General features: G+C 55.0%; 2 protein-coding genes across 5 annotated transcripts in view; one reads left to right on the top strand and one right to left on the bottom strand.

The window, feature by feature from the left end:
* Window positions 1–14,504, top strand: part of SLC4A4 (solute carrier family 4 member 4) — a 182,786-nt gene extending 168,282 nt beyond the window's left edge. Inside the window, exons 26-28 of one of the 4 annotated variants that reach the window (XR_014184010.1) lie at window positions 13,251–13,394; window positions 13,985–14,130; window positions 14,379–14,504. The gene's annotated coding sequence lies outside the window, so the exon portion shown is untranslated. Of the gene's footprint in view, window positions 1–10,598; window positions 10,672–13,250; window positions 13,395–13,984; window positions 14,131–14,362 lie in introns of those variants that run through there. The other 3 variants (XR_014184011.1, XR_014184009.1, XM_082052103.1) reach the window with 3 other exon arrangements.
* GC (GC vitamin D binding protein) lies at window positions 1,977–8,806 on the bottom strand (the record flags this gene model as incomplete). Its single annotated transcript, XM_082052106.1, has 12 exons — window positions 1,977–2,297; window positions 2,392–2,524; window positions 2,827–2,924; window positions 3,001–3,133; window positions 3,321–3,523; window positions 3,682–3,811; window positions 4,119–4,213; window positions 4,359–4,491; window positions 5,715–5,926; window positions 6,028–6,160; window positions 6,677–6,746; window positions 8,620–8,806. The coding sequence occupies 12 exons, from the start codon at window positions 8,804–8,806 to the stop codon at window positions 2,244–2,246; spliced, it is 1,581 nt and encodes a 526-aa protein (XP_081908232.1). The 3' UTR covers window positions 1,977–2,243.
* Window positions 14,505–14,594: the final 90 nt, after the last annotated feature.

Below are 14,594 nucleotides of genomic sequence, written 5' to 3'. Positions count from 1 at the left end.
TTTTTCCGCTTGAAAATGCAGTCTATATCTGAGTGTGGCCTCGTGATATTTCTAGCGGGGTTCTGGGGTCTCGGGGACCCCAAAGCATGGGGCTTGCACTGTCCTTAGGTAAAGTTTACTAGCAAAGATAACCGTGGCCAGAGAGAGGGTGGAGAGAACACTCCATGTGTACGTTTTTCCCGATTTTAAGGGTTTCTGTCACCTCAGAGCAGGGGCTCTTTCCGGAGATGAGGCTGCCGGTGTCACAGCTGCCAGGGACTGTGCCAGGGGACCGGCGGTGGCCAGTGGCCCGGCTGCCGTCCCTGCGTCCTTCACACCAGAGCCAGGCAAGTCCACCCTGTGTCTGCCATCCTGGGGAAAATGAGCAGAGACCTGGAGGCTGCTGGTGCTCTCCGGTGCAGAGTGACCCGAGTGAACGTGGGGTTGCTGCTCGTTTTCAGCACGTACCCCGTTCAAGCTTATATAGATTAATTTCCACTCAAACATCAGAGGTTTTAGCTACACAGGCTTGTGCCGGGATGGACGTGCTGGGAGGAGGAAATAGAGGCGAAGCTGCCCTGGTGTGGGACGCGAGGCGCCAGCCCCGCCGCCGGGCGGCCCGCGGGGCTGCGGTGCGACGGACCTGCCTCCGAAACGCGCGTGTTGTGGCGGGCGGTGGATGTGCCCTTTGCAATCCGTGCAGAATTTCTGGACGAAACCAGCCTGCTGCGGGAGCAGCTGTGCCGTGAGACGTGGCTTTTCGCTGCTTTGTGACCAGCAGTGTTGCGTGGGTGACATTGAGTTTGCTTTATCCTGCGTCACATTTGGGGCTTTTTTCCTTTTTTCTTTTCTCTTAAGATCCCCTGCTCGTCCCAACCCAGCCCTTCGGGGCGCTGCCCAGACAGCCAGCGCCTGGGGGTGCAGGGTTATTGCCAGGAGCACCCCCAGTGCCAAAGAGCCGTTCATTGCGGGTGATCAGCGTTGGTTGTGCCCCTTGGTAGCTGCGGTGCTCCTGGCAGAGCCTTGTCCCCCCTGGAGCTGCTTCCCGAGCTGGGTCTGGTGACTGCAAAGTCATTACTCTGGGTTCTTGATTAGTTTTAACATCAGCTCACCCCAATTCTGTGCATTGTTCCTCTGCCTCTTGCAGAGTTTCCCCTTTCGGAGGGAGTCCCTCTGCCCTGTTGGTAAGAAAATTGCACCTTCTGTATCCATTTATTTCATTTGTTGTTTTGGAGCAGATCTGAATTCGGATGCCGTCTGTACAGTAATTTCCTTAGACCATCGCTCCCATCACCTGGGTTTTCTCGCTGGAGCGCCGACTGTTTCAGTTTCTGGTCTGTCTTTGCTGGAGCTGCCCAGGCTCGGGGGCCTCGGGGGGTTTTGCTTTGCCTGGCACCACAGAAGCTGGTAGTGGAAAAAGTCGAGAGGCTTCACCATCCCTTTCTAATACCACGGGTTTGGTGCCAGGGCTGCAGAATTTGATCTCAGGACAGCTTTCTGTCGCTTTCCAGGAGGACGGGCGCCATCTGCTGAGCACCGTCCCTGCGGGCTGGGTGGCTGGCTGGGCGCCTCTCCCGGGCACCCGAAGCGGCGGGTGCTGGCGGGGCTCAGCTCCCCCACCCTGGGCGCACAGGAGGGCTGGGGGGGTCCGCACTGTCAGGGGTGCTGGGTTTGGGGCGGGGGGCAGTGAAGTCAGGGTGCACTGCTACCACACCGGTGCGCAGAGGTCCCACCTCGGGTGAATATCCAAATACCCGCAGAGAGCATCCTCTTTGTGGTCACTCGGTGCGTGGTTTGGGTTTTGTTTGGTTAGTTGTTCAGACAGTTCCCAGGATGAGTGCTGGCACCCCCTCGTCCTGCCTGCAGAGCCGGGGCTGCGCCCCTTCCCAGCCCACCCCAGGGGTGCCCCAGCCCCATGCTTGTCCCCCTCCATCCTCCCCACCCTGCCCCAGTGGGATGAAGCAAAAACCCTTTCCAGCAGCAACGGGGGTGCTTGTTTCAGGCTTTATTGCAGCTGCAGGCATACGTGGGTGCTGTTGCCGCTGGGCAGGCGGGAGACACGAGCTCAGTGGCACCTTCCTCTCGCGGTGCGAGGCAGAGCAGCCGTCCGCCAGTGCCCTCGGCGCTCCTTCCACGTCCCGCAGAGCTCAGCCCGGGCGGGTGGCCGGGACCCTTTCCCCGAGCCGCCCCCTCCATCCCTGCCCCACCGGAGGGGCGCTGCCGGCCCCCGCCGTGCCAGGGCCCCGGCCGCTCGCCTCGGGCGCTCACACCAGCAGGCAGGAGCCGCCCTTGCACGTGTTGCCCAGCGCCACGCTCACCTGCAAGAGAGGGGAAGGAGCCGGGGGGCACGGGTTTGCCGTGGGCACGGGTTTGCCATGGGCACGGCACGGCAAGGAGGGGCGGGGACTTTACCTTGGAGGTGCAGTAGTGGGGGGGCGAGGTGGCGGGGCAGCAGGTGGAGGCGAACTCTGCTCGCTGCTCCACCAGCAGCCCCAGCTGCTCGGGGCTGGCGTCCGGCGCCGTCCGCATCAAGCTCTCCCGCAGCCTGCGGTGTGGGGCGCGGGGGCTTTAGCGCGGACCCAGGGACGTGAAATCCCCAGGCCATGTTTTGCGGGGGCGGGATGACACATGAGAGCAAGGCTGGGCACCACGCAAGGGATTTGTGGTGTGTTTCCCTGTACTCCGCTATTTAGCCTTTGAGGGAGACCTTGCTCAAAACAGTCAGCGGGCGACTCTGCATCTCTCCCAGCAGATGCTCTGTTTGTGTATCCCTTGCGTTGGCTAAATTTGGATTGTAGCTGCCGATGCACAGCCACAGAGGGGCGGTTCTGGGGGGAAAAGTCTTACTTCTTCTTGAAGTCGAGGAAGTTTAGCTTGTTGTACTCCCCGCAGAGCTGGTTGGCCTTTTCCAGGAAGGGAGGCAGCTCTCCATCCATCTGCTGACGCTGCATGGCAGAGGAAGATGGCTCTAACCACGGACAAAGCCTGTGCGGAGGGGTTTGGGGACGGAGAGCCGGTCACCTTGCTGTCGAGGCAGGCGGGGACATCCGTGGCGGAGCAGCACTCCCTGATGACCTGCTCGGCGGCGTCGTACAGCTTGCCGAGGAAGACGTCGGGGACGCTGGTGTGCCTCCGCCCCAGCTCGAACAGGTACCTGCGGTGGAGCGGGGAAAACGAGGCACCGGACAGGTTTTTATAGTAATTATTGCAATTATTACTATAATATATATTATATAATATTTCATAATAACGTAATTATTATAATAATTTTTCTGATAATAAAACCAGATAACCAAGACCAGGGAAGTGCGCCGGCTGCGGCGGTGCCGCCGGGGCCTCACCTCTTGACGTGGCGGGCCCCGTCCTCCCCGCACAGCTGCTCGTTTGTCGGCTTCGGCGGCTCCGGCAGCGCGGGGGAAGGTGCGGGTTGCAGGGCGGAGATGCAGAAGTAGTTGCTGATGACGTTTTTCCCCTGGCAGCAGTCAGCCAGTCTCTCGTCTCGGGCGGACAGCACGCTGCAGATTTTGGTGGTGTGCTCTGATAACTGCGTGAAGGGGGGGAGAGGGTGCGTGGGGTGAGGCTGTGGACCCTTTTTCAGAGGACAGGGGGTCCTGCCACCCCCTCCCCAGGATAGGATTCACTTCCTGTGCCCCTGCTGTGACTCTGGAGGTGTTTTTTAGGGTTGGATCCTGGCTCTCCTACCTTCTTCTGCATGCAGTCCTCAGCCACCGAGTCACAGCACTGGGAAAACACCTCAGCAGCGTCTTCTGCCAGAGGGAAGAGGTCCTCAAACGAAGCGCCGGGCGTCTTCTGTGCGAGCATGGCCAGGTAGCTGGGCAGGCACAGGTGAACAAGGGGCTCGGGAGCTCAGCTCCTCCCTTGCCCTATTACCAGGTCAGAGCGGGGATTTTGCCAGGTAGCGTGCAGGAGGGACGCGATGAGGACTCACAGGGCTGCCTTTGCATCTCTGCTGTATGCAGAGAATTCCTATGGGATGCTACAGCCAGCTTGTTTTTATATCTTAGTTAAAAATCGGCTTTGTGAACGCTTCCTGCGTGATGCATCCACAGCTTGAAATAGGAAAGATCTCCCAGCCCAAGCCATGGTAAAGGAGAGAAAAGGCCATTTTCCCCTTTTACCTGAAGGTGACTTTGTCCTTCCCGTATGCCATGAAGCGGGAGCAAACTCGGTTTGACATCAGGGTGAGGAGGGAGAGGTTTTTCCTCGCCAGTTTCTGCCGCGGAAGGAAGGCGCAGGTGTCCTCCCAGGGGAACGCAGGCGTTGTGCCCCCAGCTCCCCCGGAGCCGTCGGCGCGCCGCTCACCCCGCTTCCCACACAGCGGGGACCGGGACGAGCCCGGCGGCCCCGAGGGACCTCACCTCCTTCAGGAAGCAGACAGTGGGCGCGGGGGAGATGCAGCAGGTGGAGACCATGGAGAGGAAGGTCCTGGTGGAGCCCAGGAGCACTGGCAGGGGTGCCTGGCTGTAGCTGCTCGCGTATTCGTACAGAAACCTGCAGCAGAGGTGGGTTGGAGAGAGCCAGTGCCGCTGGACCAGGTGCTGGGGTGCAGGAGAGGTGGGGTTTGGGGGGGTCAGGGCTGTGCTGGGTTTGTGAGCCCTCTCCAGGCGTCTCCCTGTGCTGCCAGCTTAGTGCACCAAGCCATGGAGCGGGCTGACAGCACCGCTCGTCCCTTATTGCTCTCTACAACTGTATGGAAGGAGGTTGTAGCATGGAGGGTGTTGGTCTCTTCTGCCAAGTAACAAGTGGCAGGATGAGAGGAAATGGCCGCAAGTTGCGCCAGGGGAGGTTTATATTGGATATTAGGAAAAAATTCTTCACAGAAGGGCCTGTCGGGCATTGGAACAGGCTGCCCAGGGCGGTGGTGGAGCCACCATCCCTGGAGGGGTCGGACGGACTTGTAGAAGTGGTGCTTAGGGACATGGCTTAGTGCCACTGTTGGGGTAATGGTTGGACTCAGGGGTCTTGAGGGTCTCTTCCAACCAAAATGATGATTCTGTGATTTGGTAAAATCCTGTCCTTGGGGTCTGTGCAAATGCAGGATATCCCCATCTTTCATTCCAATGCACTGGTAGCCCCACGACTGAGCTGTCCATGGGTGCCGAGAGCCGTGGCAGTGATTGCGCTGCGCGGGAGAGGTTTGCTCGGTGGGTACCCAGACGCCGCCAGTACTGGCATGCACCCAGGCTTGGCACGGTGTTGTCACAGAGAGGCTGGAGTAGAGAAGGGACCTCTAGAGACCGTCTAGTCCAACCCCCTGCTAAAGCAGGTTCGCCAGAGCCGATCACACAGTTGCGTCCAGGCGGGTTTGAATGTCTCCAGAGAATGTCTCCACAACCTCTCTGGGCAGCCTGGTCCAGGCTCTGGCACCCCCAAGGTAAACAAGTTTCTCCTTGAAACCTCCTGTGTTTCAGTCTGTGCCCGTTGCCCCTCACCCTGTCATGGGGCACCACTGAACAGAGTCTGGCCCATCCTCTTGACACCCACCCTTGAGATATTTATAACTGTTGATAAGAGCCCTCTGAGCTTCTCTTCTCCAGCTGAACAGCCCCAGCTCTCTCTGTCTCTCCTCATAAGAAAGATGCTCCAGACCCCTCAGCATCTTTGTAGCCTGCCGCTGTACTCTCCTGTAATTCCTTATCCTTCTTAAACTGGGGAGCCCAGAACTGGACACAGCGTTATCAGTGACACCGAGTGCTGTCCCCAGCCCGGCTTACCTGTCCGCAAAGTCCTTGGGGTCCTTCCTGAAGGCCTGGCAGATCTCCTCGTTGGAGGGCTGGAGGTACCTGGGCACGGGCTGGGGCGGGTGCCGCAGGGCGGCCAGACACAGCTTGCGCTCCAGCCCCTCGTGGGCGCAGCACGCGGCCGTGCCGGGGTGGGCCGGGAAGGGCGACCGGCCGCTGCAGGATTTGGCTGACAGCGCCGAGGACTGTGGGGAGGGAAGGAGGTTACGTGCCGGGGCCGTGCTGTGTGCGCGTCCCCTCCCCGCCTTGGTTTTGGGGTCCAGTGTCCGGTTTGGGTCAGCCTCACCCCAGCGTCGTAGCAGGAGGGGTCGGTGCCTTCGGCACAGCAGGTTTCGGCCAGAGAGACGATTTCACGGACGAGGTGGTTGATCTCCTCGAAGGTGGCATTGGAGTATTTCCTGCTGTTGGCAATGATGGTCCTGGTAGTGTGAGGAAGGAGGCAATGAGCCCAGGGAATTGTAGAATCACAGAATAGTTTGGCTTGGAAGGCATTTCCAGAGCTCATCTAGTCCAACCCCCCTGCCACGAGCAGGGACGTCTTCAACCGGATCAGGTTGCTCTCTCAAAGCGAAAACCACACCACAGCATCGTTCTGTTAAAATGAGGTTTAAGGGCGTCAGCTGGAGCGGAGCGGCTGCGAGAAGCAGCAGCGTGTCCTGGGCAGCGGCCGCAGAGCCCGCGGGTCTGCCCGGCTGCCCTTCCCAGGCACCAGCTCTGCTGCGGCTTCTCCTTGTTCAGGCGCCTAATTGGTGTTGAGGACTCCAACCGCAAAGCAGACTTTTCTCCTGTGGACAGGCCTGTTAAGAGCACTTGGGGTCCTCATTTGCAGGGAGTGCAAATGTTCCCCTTTCTAAGATAACTTTTGTTTACTTTTTTTTGGTCTTGACTTTTGCACAGAGCATCCTGGGAAGGCAAATACAGCAGGAGGTACCTACAGGGTTCGGAATTGGTCCTTCCCCAGGGTCTTGAACTCCTGGCAGACTTTGTCCCGGACATAAGCCCTACCTGTAAGAGCAGAAAGAGGAGGATTTGCGGCTCGGCTTGCTCAGGCGCAGCTGGCGGGGCCCGGGGAGCGGGGGCCGCGCTGGGGTGTTGTGCTGGGTTTCCCCACACCTGCTGGCTTTTCCCTGTTTCCCGGGAGAGCCAATTTGTGTTCCCAGTGTTACAGCTCGGGCTGGTTCAGGTCGGGCAGGCCTACTAGAAGGGGTAGGAAAATGGGGTAGCAAATTGGCAACCCAACAAAAGCCACTAAACCAGCACTGTTTTGCTTAATTGAGTCTACTGTGGAAAATAACTTGCATCTTTCTCTTTTTGCCAGGGAAAATGATCTTTTATGGACCAGCCAGTTCTCACTGGTCCCCTATTTTGCTCTCGCTTTCCACTTCTCTCCTGGGCAGCAGCAGCGTGGGAATAAGGGTCGCAACACCACCATAAGCCATGGTCGAAATGCCGACAGGCTCTCCCTTTATTCACTGCAGAGGTGCTGTTGTTGTTGTTTGCTTTGTTTTGTTTCAATGCAGTGGCTTCTTTTCTCAAGGCAGACTCGTTGCAGTCCCGGGGAGGTGCTGGTGCTGTGCTGAAAACCAGCAGAGGCTGCTGCTGCGCTGCGGGTGCTGCAGGAGCATCTGCCACCTGAGCTGCTGCTCCAGCTCTGCAGCCAGAGCGGGGGCGCGGAGGAAAAAACCCTATGGCTACAGGTAAAACATCAGGCGCGTTCCCCCTTGTCCAAATGCATATTTTTGTGAGTTTGAAACAAGCACTGTTGGTTTTTTTGGGAGGGTTTTCAGACTGTAGCGGCTGGGAGGCCTGTGGAGATGTGACTGTGGTGCTCAGGACATCCCCAGCGGCTCTTTCATCCCAGGGAAAACACTATTTATTTTTGCTGCAGACCACGTTGGTTAGACTTTGGTACAGGCAGGGTAGATACTGATACCAGTATTTACTGGTATCGCGTTGCGGAACAGGGTTGTTTCCCAAAACCGCGGGGTTATATGCTGCCAGGCCAGCCAAAGGTCACGTTGCTTCTGGACGCGGCTCTGAGCAAACTGAGCTGGGCGAAGGTGTCCCTGCTCCGAGCAGGGGTAGACTGGGTGACCTCTGAAGTCACTTCCAACCCAAACTGTTCCATGATCTATGATTGCTTTGATGGGAAAGAAAGAATAAGGGGGCTTCTGCAAGGCAGTTGCACCAGGGAAAAGGGGGAAGCCACGGTAAAAGGTAATTTGCTTTCCTCAGAGGACCAGAGCCTGTTAGTCCTGCTTTAATTGCCACCATGTTGCATGTCTTTTCATTTTCATAAAGCAGTATGGGAGAAATAAGTTTGAGAGGTTCTTTTGGCAGGTGGAGGATTCCCTGTGGGGCTGTGAGGGAAACATGAGGTTGCACAGAACGTTTTTAGATGAAGGGTGGCTTTTACAGTGGGATAGTGCTTCTGAAGGGGGTCATAAAATCTCATTTTCCCTTGAAAATGTAATAAATCAGGCCCTGCCACACCGTCCTCTTCTCCTCTCTGCACCCCCAACCACAGTCCAGCCTCTTCCCCTCCCCGCTCCTCCAGCATCACCAGAAAGGGGCGTCCCGGGTACCGAAATGTCACCCCACGCCTCCGCTTTTCCCTTTCTCGTTCCTGCCCAGCAGTTTGGCAGTGGGCTGAGAAGTGGGGAGGGGGCTGGGAGCTGACACACCCCGACCTCGTACCCTCATCTCCAGGGCAGAGCAAAGGCCCGTTCACTTGGCTGTGGGGTGGAAAACCCCATTTTGAGTTTACTGACATTACCGTGTGTGGTGCCGTGGGCCCCATTTGGTAATTAGTGATACCGTGCGGCGCTGTGTCTGTCAGAACCGGGCCTCGGGAGGGACGCCGCGATAACGCCCTTACCTCGGTGCTCGGCGCGCGCGGCGGCCAGGAGCAGCAGCAGCAGGGTGACGGCCGCCCTCATGGTGCGGCGGGTTCTCCTCCTGCCTCCAAAAAACCGTGCTGGGAGACCCCTCTCGGCATTTATATGAAGGAACTGCCGATTGCCAGATGAATGATTAATCCCGGCGGCGGGGCAGAGGGCGAGCATCCTTGGCCTGCCTGCCGTTGTCTGGGTGCCGGAGCCTCCAAAGTCAGCCCGATTTTAATCATTAACCTGGCAAAACGGGAATGCATTGCGTTGGGAGCTCGGGCAGGGTTTTTCTGCCTTTGATGGGTTTAATGTGAATGGCGAGAGGAGGTGGGCTGGGGGCCGCGTCGCCGTGCATCACGCGGTGTCACGTCGCGTGTGCTGGGCGAGAAATGGTCCTCGCGGCCCGTGCGAGGGAGCGGGCGGCACTGCGGGTGCCGTTCGGTGCACACGCGCCAAACGCCCTGTGGTGGCCACCGGGAGGTGATTAGGTGGGGACAGCCGAGCACCGTGACCGTGTGGCACCAGCGCAGGGTCAGGGTGACTCCCACCCGAAATGACCCGTGGCTGGGTGTCGAGCACACGTGTGCCCCAAGGTTTGCTGCTTTCTGAGAGCGTAGGTTGCTTTTTTCCCCCCTCATTAGGCTGATGGGGGGATCTCTGGAGCCCCATAGGACCTGCAGCAGGAGGGGCAGTGGGTGCTGGTGAGATACCAGGCTGATGCTTGGGGAAAAAGGACCACGGAGCCACCAGGGTCAGCAGCAGCTTATTTATTCAGCCTTAGAAAGACAGACAGCAGGCATCACAGACAGAATCCGGTGCTTGGGGAAAAAGGACCACGGAGCCACCAGGGTCAGCAGCAGCTTATTTATTCAGCCTTAGAAAGACAGACAGCAGGCATCACAGACAGAATCCGCTGCAAAATAAACACCCAGTGAATACTGCCCTGGGTTAGCGCTGTTTGCTGAAGCGACCGGCTCCTCTCCGGTGGCTTCATGTGTGTGGACAGACAGGTGCTGCCCTGAGGATCACGACGAGAGCAACCAAATCTCAGACATCCTCTTTTTTTCTACCTGGGTGAGGGTATGGAGAGTTTCGCAGCTGTCTGGGGCAAGTGCTGCTGTGTCTGGCTGCTGCTGGTCCTGGGCCGCGCTCCCGAGCTGGCAGTGCTGGGGCTGTTTCTGGGGAACAGTCCTTCAATAGTCGTGGTCTGGAGATGGCTCTGGGTGAACAAAAGGGATGACTGGGACCCAATGCGTGTCCAAAGATGTGGGAGAGTGCATTTTTTCACTTTACTGCAACTAAAGGTGCTTTTCCACGGTGAGCAGCCCCCACCGAGGTGAACGTGCCCGCTGAGGTGCTATTCAGGCCAGGAATTATTTTCTTAGACTTGGAGAATAACATCAGAAACGGTGGCATAATGTGGATACTCCAGAGGATTCGGGGCCGTTAGAAATCAGGTATGATTACAGTGGGCTTGTGGAAATAAACATAGATAATGGCCTATTTGGCTATAAACACAGATATTCGGTCTCTTTTGTGACTCCCCTCTGGGAGTCAACCTGTAATTTCTCAGCAATGCACTGCTGAATCGCCACCTATTCAGCCTATTTTCAGCAAAAACCTGGGTATCCGTTCAACTAAATTGAAGATAATTGCTTGTAAAAAAACTCTGCAAATCAGGAGATGCTTAATGGCTCATCAGCCGTTGAAGTGGGATGTGAAAAATGGTGTCTTGCTAGGCTGGAAACAGCCGGTCCTTCTCCACGAGGTAGGATATGTATGTAAGATATATATGTAAGTTACCTGATATATAAGATTTCCCCTCTCTCCAGTCTCCTCTTTGCAGCAGGTGAATGTAATGAAGAATTAAGAGAGGGGGAAATCAAACCAACACTGAGAAATGTGTCAGAAAATATCCAAGCATTGACATAAATACCTTACGTAACACAAAATTCTTTGTGTTTGCCAGGACAGTGGTTCTGCTTCTTGTCCCCATCTGGCAGCAGCTCAGGTCGTCCTCACCCTGGCTCACAGTACGCAGGATTTTGGAGGTACTATTTGGCTGGCTGTCCCATTGCTCACCCCAGTTTCGTGCTCCCCAGTGCCATTTAGGATGGCACCCACCGAAGGTGCCTGCTGGGGCCAAACCATTCGGCGTTCCCGGTGGCTTTCTCTGCCGTTCACGCAGCTTTTGCTGTCGTTTCTCCCCTTGCCCCAGGTGGCTGACCACGGTTTTGGCATCGGCAGATCCGATTTGTGGGTTCTTGTTTACCCTCCTCCGGAGCTGCTGAGCTCCCGTGGCTCTTCGCAGAGGTCCCTGCCCGGCCCGCACAAACGTCCCGGGGGTCACCGTGCCTCGGTGCGCCCCCCAGCCCTTTGAACCGCTTGCACAACATCCCTCGTCAGGCATAATAATTGATCAGGCCCTGGGTTCAGTCCCTGCAGCGTGCGCACCCCTGTTGGTGCGGTGTTCGTGCCAATCCGTGCATCTGGGTCTTGTTCCCCAAAAAACATCTCGCGCATGTAGGAATCAGAATTGATGAAATCCCACACCAGGATGTTGAACGCAGGGAGAATAAGCAGCATTAAATTCTGATAGGATGCTTGATAGGACAAGGGGTGATGGTTTAAACTAAAGGAGGGAGATTCAGGCCGGACATGAGGAAGGAATTGTTGCCCTGAGGGTGGTGAGAGCCTGGCCCAGGTACCCAGAGAGGCGGTGGATGAACCATCCCTGAGACATCCCAGGCCAGGCTGGACGGGGCTCTGAGCACCCTGAGCTGGTGACGATGTCCCTGTCATGGCAGGGGGGGCACTGGGGAGCTGGGAACGTCCCTCCAACACAAACCATCCTGTGATTCAAAATGTAGGCTGTTACCAGGGGAAGCTTAACTTCAGAAAGTACCTTAGTGGGTTTTACGTCTTCAGGTTAAATTCCTGCTATGTTCCATCTGCAGCTGTCGGGTTTGGTCTCTGGCTGTGGGAGGAGAATGCAGCGGCACCTGCAAGCACATCAGATGAGCCCAAAAAGTGCCAAGGAGGGTCCCCGAGCCATCCCGTGCTCCTGGAAGAGCAGGTCCCTGAAACTAGACAGAGGTGGTGCTGGGAACGGGAAGAAATCAAGCTGAAATTATCACTACTGCTTCTATTTGGGGACTGTGCTGCTGAGAGAGAAACAGGTATGGAGGGGTGGAAATCCAGCTGTTGTGCTGTGCCCTGGCACCCTGGCACTGTGGCCCCACTGCCTTTTAAATCAGATGTTCCCCTTTTAAACTAGATACTCTGGGTTGAAGGCAGAGTTTAAAAGACAGAAAATGGAACAAGGTGCACAAGGGGCAGCTAGGCATCTCACAGATCTTTCTTTGCCCCAAAACAAGTTGGTCCATCAATCCAGGCAAAACCACAGTACAGCAGATTTACGCGTGTGTGCACCAGTGGGACGAGTGCCAGCTATTCACTGGATTTACTGCTGCCAAGTTGAAACATGCTGAAAATGTAATTATGGGAGGACACTTGCAGATGCAGGTGTGATGGAAGCAGGTGCTCAGTCACATTTTCCTGGCCCTTTTTGTTCGCTCCTCGGGTCCCTGTTGCGGAAGTGACGCCAGCCGAGGCCGCCGTGCTGCTCCCCAGCAGCGTGGGCCGCGCCAGCCCCGCGTCCTCCAGCAGCGGCTCACGGGGACCGGATCCCGCGGCCACTGGCCCGCGGCAGCGTCCCTGAGCTGCACACGCCGCTGTGTGCCGCTCAGGACAGGATGTGTGGGCGTATCTAAGGCTGCAGGACTCGGTCCGGCCTCTGGGCGCCAGCAGCCCCGGAGCCGTGGCGGCTGCACCGCGTGCTGGTTTGCCCACCATGGCCACTTTTGCTGGGCACGTGTACACAGGCTGGGGAGAGAAAAGTGTCGTTTTTCTGTATTGAATCCAGCTGTGGGAGTGAATGGCACCTCTGCTTTTGGGTTTTGCAGGCTCCTTTTTAAGATTCACCTTTTTGTAGATGGTAATAATCTATGTGGTGATTTGGTTCTGGAAGCAGCAGTGAGAGGGGCAGCTCTTTTCCTGACAGAAATGTTGAAGTACAAGTCAGGACCTTAAAAACAAATAAGAGGAAGCTAAAGAAGCTGGTGTGATGGGAATGGATAGCTAATAGTATTTTCTGGTGAGTCCCTTAATGTTCCTGGCCTGATGCTGGTCTGTCATCAAGTAACAGCTTTGTTTGAAAATGCTTTCTGAATGGTTGAAAGCACAAATTAGAGACGAGCGGACAAACGGTGTGGTGAGGTTCACCTTCCTGAGGGAAGGGAGAGGAGTGCAGCTTCTGGAGCGTGAGAAGATGTGAGGTCACCTCAGACAACCCGCTTGGGAGTAGCTCTGTGACAGGGATGTAAGAACATTGATATCTTGGTTGGTACCTTAATAGTTGTTGGTTGGTTTTGGGTTTTTTTTACTTTAAGCTCTCAAAATAACAATGGAATAGCATTTGTGTAGCATTTGAAAACCACTTAGCAAGATAAATGATATAATTCTATCTTTTATCCTGCTTTCTGCTTCTCTCAGTGACATCCTTAAGCACTAAGGCTAAAGTCACCAATGTCTGTGTAATTAGAGCCTTGTCTGTGTGCAGCTGGGTAATTCACTAGATGCCTCAAGGAATGATCTATGGAGGGATGTGAATTCCAGGTGGGTGCTGCAGACCCGTTGGTCACCGAAAGCTGGACTAATAGCCCTTCCCGTCTTCCTGACCTGGCTGGAAATCAGAGCTGTTCTGGTAAGCACAAGTTGGTGGGGGACAGGGGTCGAAAGTGAATCTGGAGATCATTTCGCAGTAGCTTAGGTAACCTGTGCTTGAACTACCTCTAACTCCGTTGTCTCAGCAGCTTTTCCTTAAGGTTTTTATGAACTTGGAAACATTCAGGCCCAAATATAGATGAAGAAATATGTTCACAGACTTCAGGTAGAGATTCTTTGACTTGGATTTCCAAGTTATAGAACAATAATTCGAGGCTTTTATCCTCAAGTAGAGCAGTACAAGAAAATGAATCAATGGCATTTAGGCTAATGAGGTTGCTTAATGTGTGTGAACTAGAAGCATTTAGGAGCAATGTACCTGGGCCTCTGAGATACTTCCAAGGGAGCTCTCTGTGCTGAGCTTTGTCAGGTTGAATGGGCCTCGAAGGTGTTCTCTCTCCTGCAAATACTGAAGTTACAGTCTTTGTAGGTGATTTACACCCGCCCCCTCCAAACAACAGACTTGAGATCCTACAAAAAATACACTACAAAAGCCATTTTTCATCCTTTATTTTACAATTTTTTACTCCTATTTATTTCTTTTTATCACATTTATTTCTTATATCACAGGATTAACAAGAGAAGCAACCAGAAAGGGGAATAAATGGAATCTGACTGAAAATACATACTTTGGCCATTTGGGTAGGAACCGGTTGTCGTTCAAAATGTCCGGGCAGAAGCAACATGAGCACAGCCACATGAAGACCCAGGAACCAGTGAGTTCAGTTCAAATATTCAGACTGTTTCTCTGATATTTGACTTAATGAGAATTAAGGAGTAAGAGATTGATGAGTTCCAGGAACAGGCTTACGCTTTAGAGGAGAAGCTGAAAGAGTAATATCAAGGACCCATTGCTGAACAAAGAGAAATTTATTTTAAATCAAGAAACTAGTTTATTGGATTAGTTTTGCTTTTACTGGAGGACTTATTGATAAATCACTTTAGCAGGTATTTTGGTCTACAGGTGCTTGAACCCCAGGAGGAGCATTCGCTCAGGGCACTGCAAGCTTTGTGATTTCCTCCTCTCTCCAGCTCTACAGTTCAGCTGGATGCTACAAACAGCGGTGATATTTTCATTGTCTGATATCAGAAGAATATTGTAGGTATTCACAAGTTGCCTTACATGCCATAACATGACAGTAAGTATTGTTCAAGCGACCCTGTTTCAGCCATTCTGAGA

Source organism: Streptopelia decaocto (assembly GCF_964273445.1).
Source record: "Streptopelia decaocto genome assembly, chromosome: 4".
In the NCBI taxonomy this organism is placed as follows: Eukaryota; Metazoa; Chordata; class Aves; order Columbiformes; family Columbidae; genus Streptopelia; species Streptopelia decaocto.
This window is presented reverse-complemented; position numbering and strand designations above follow the sequence as displayed.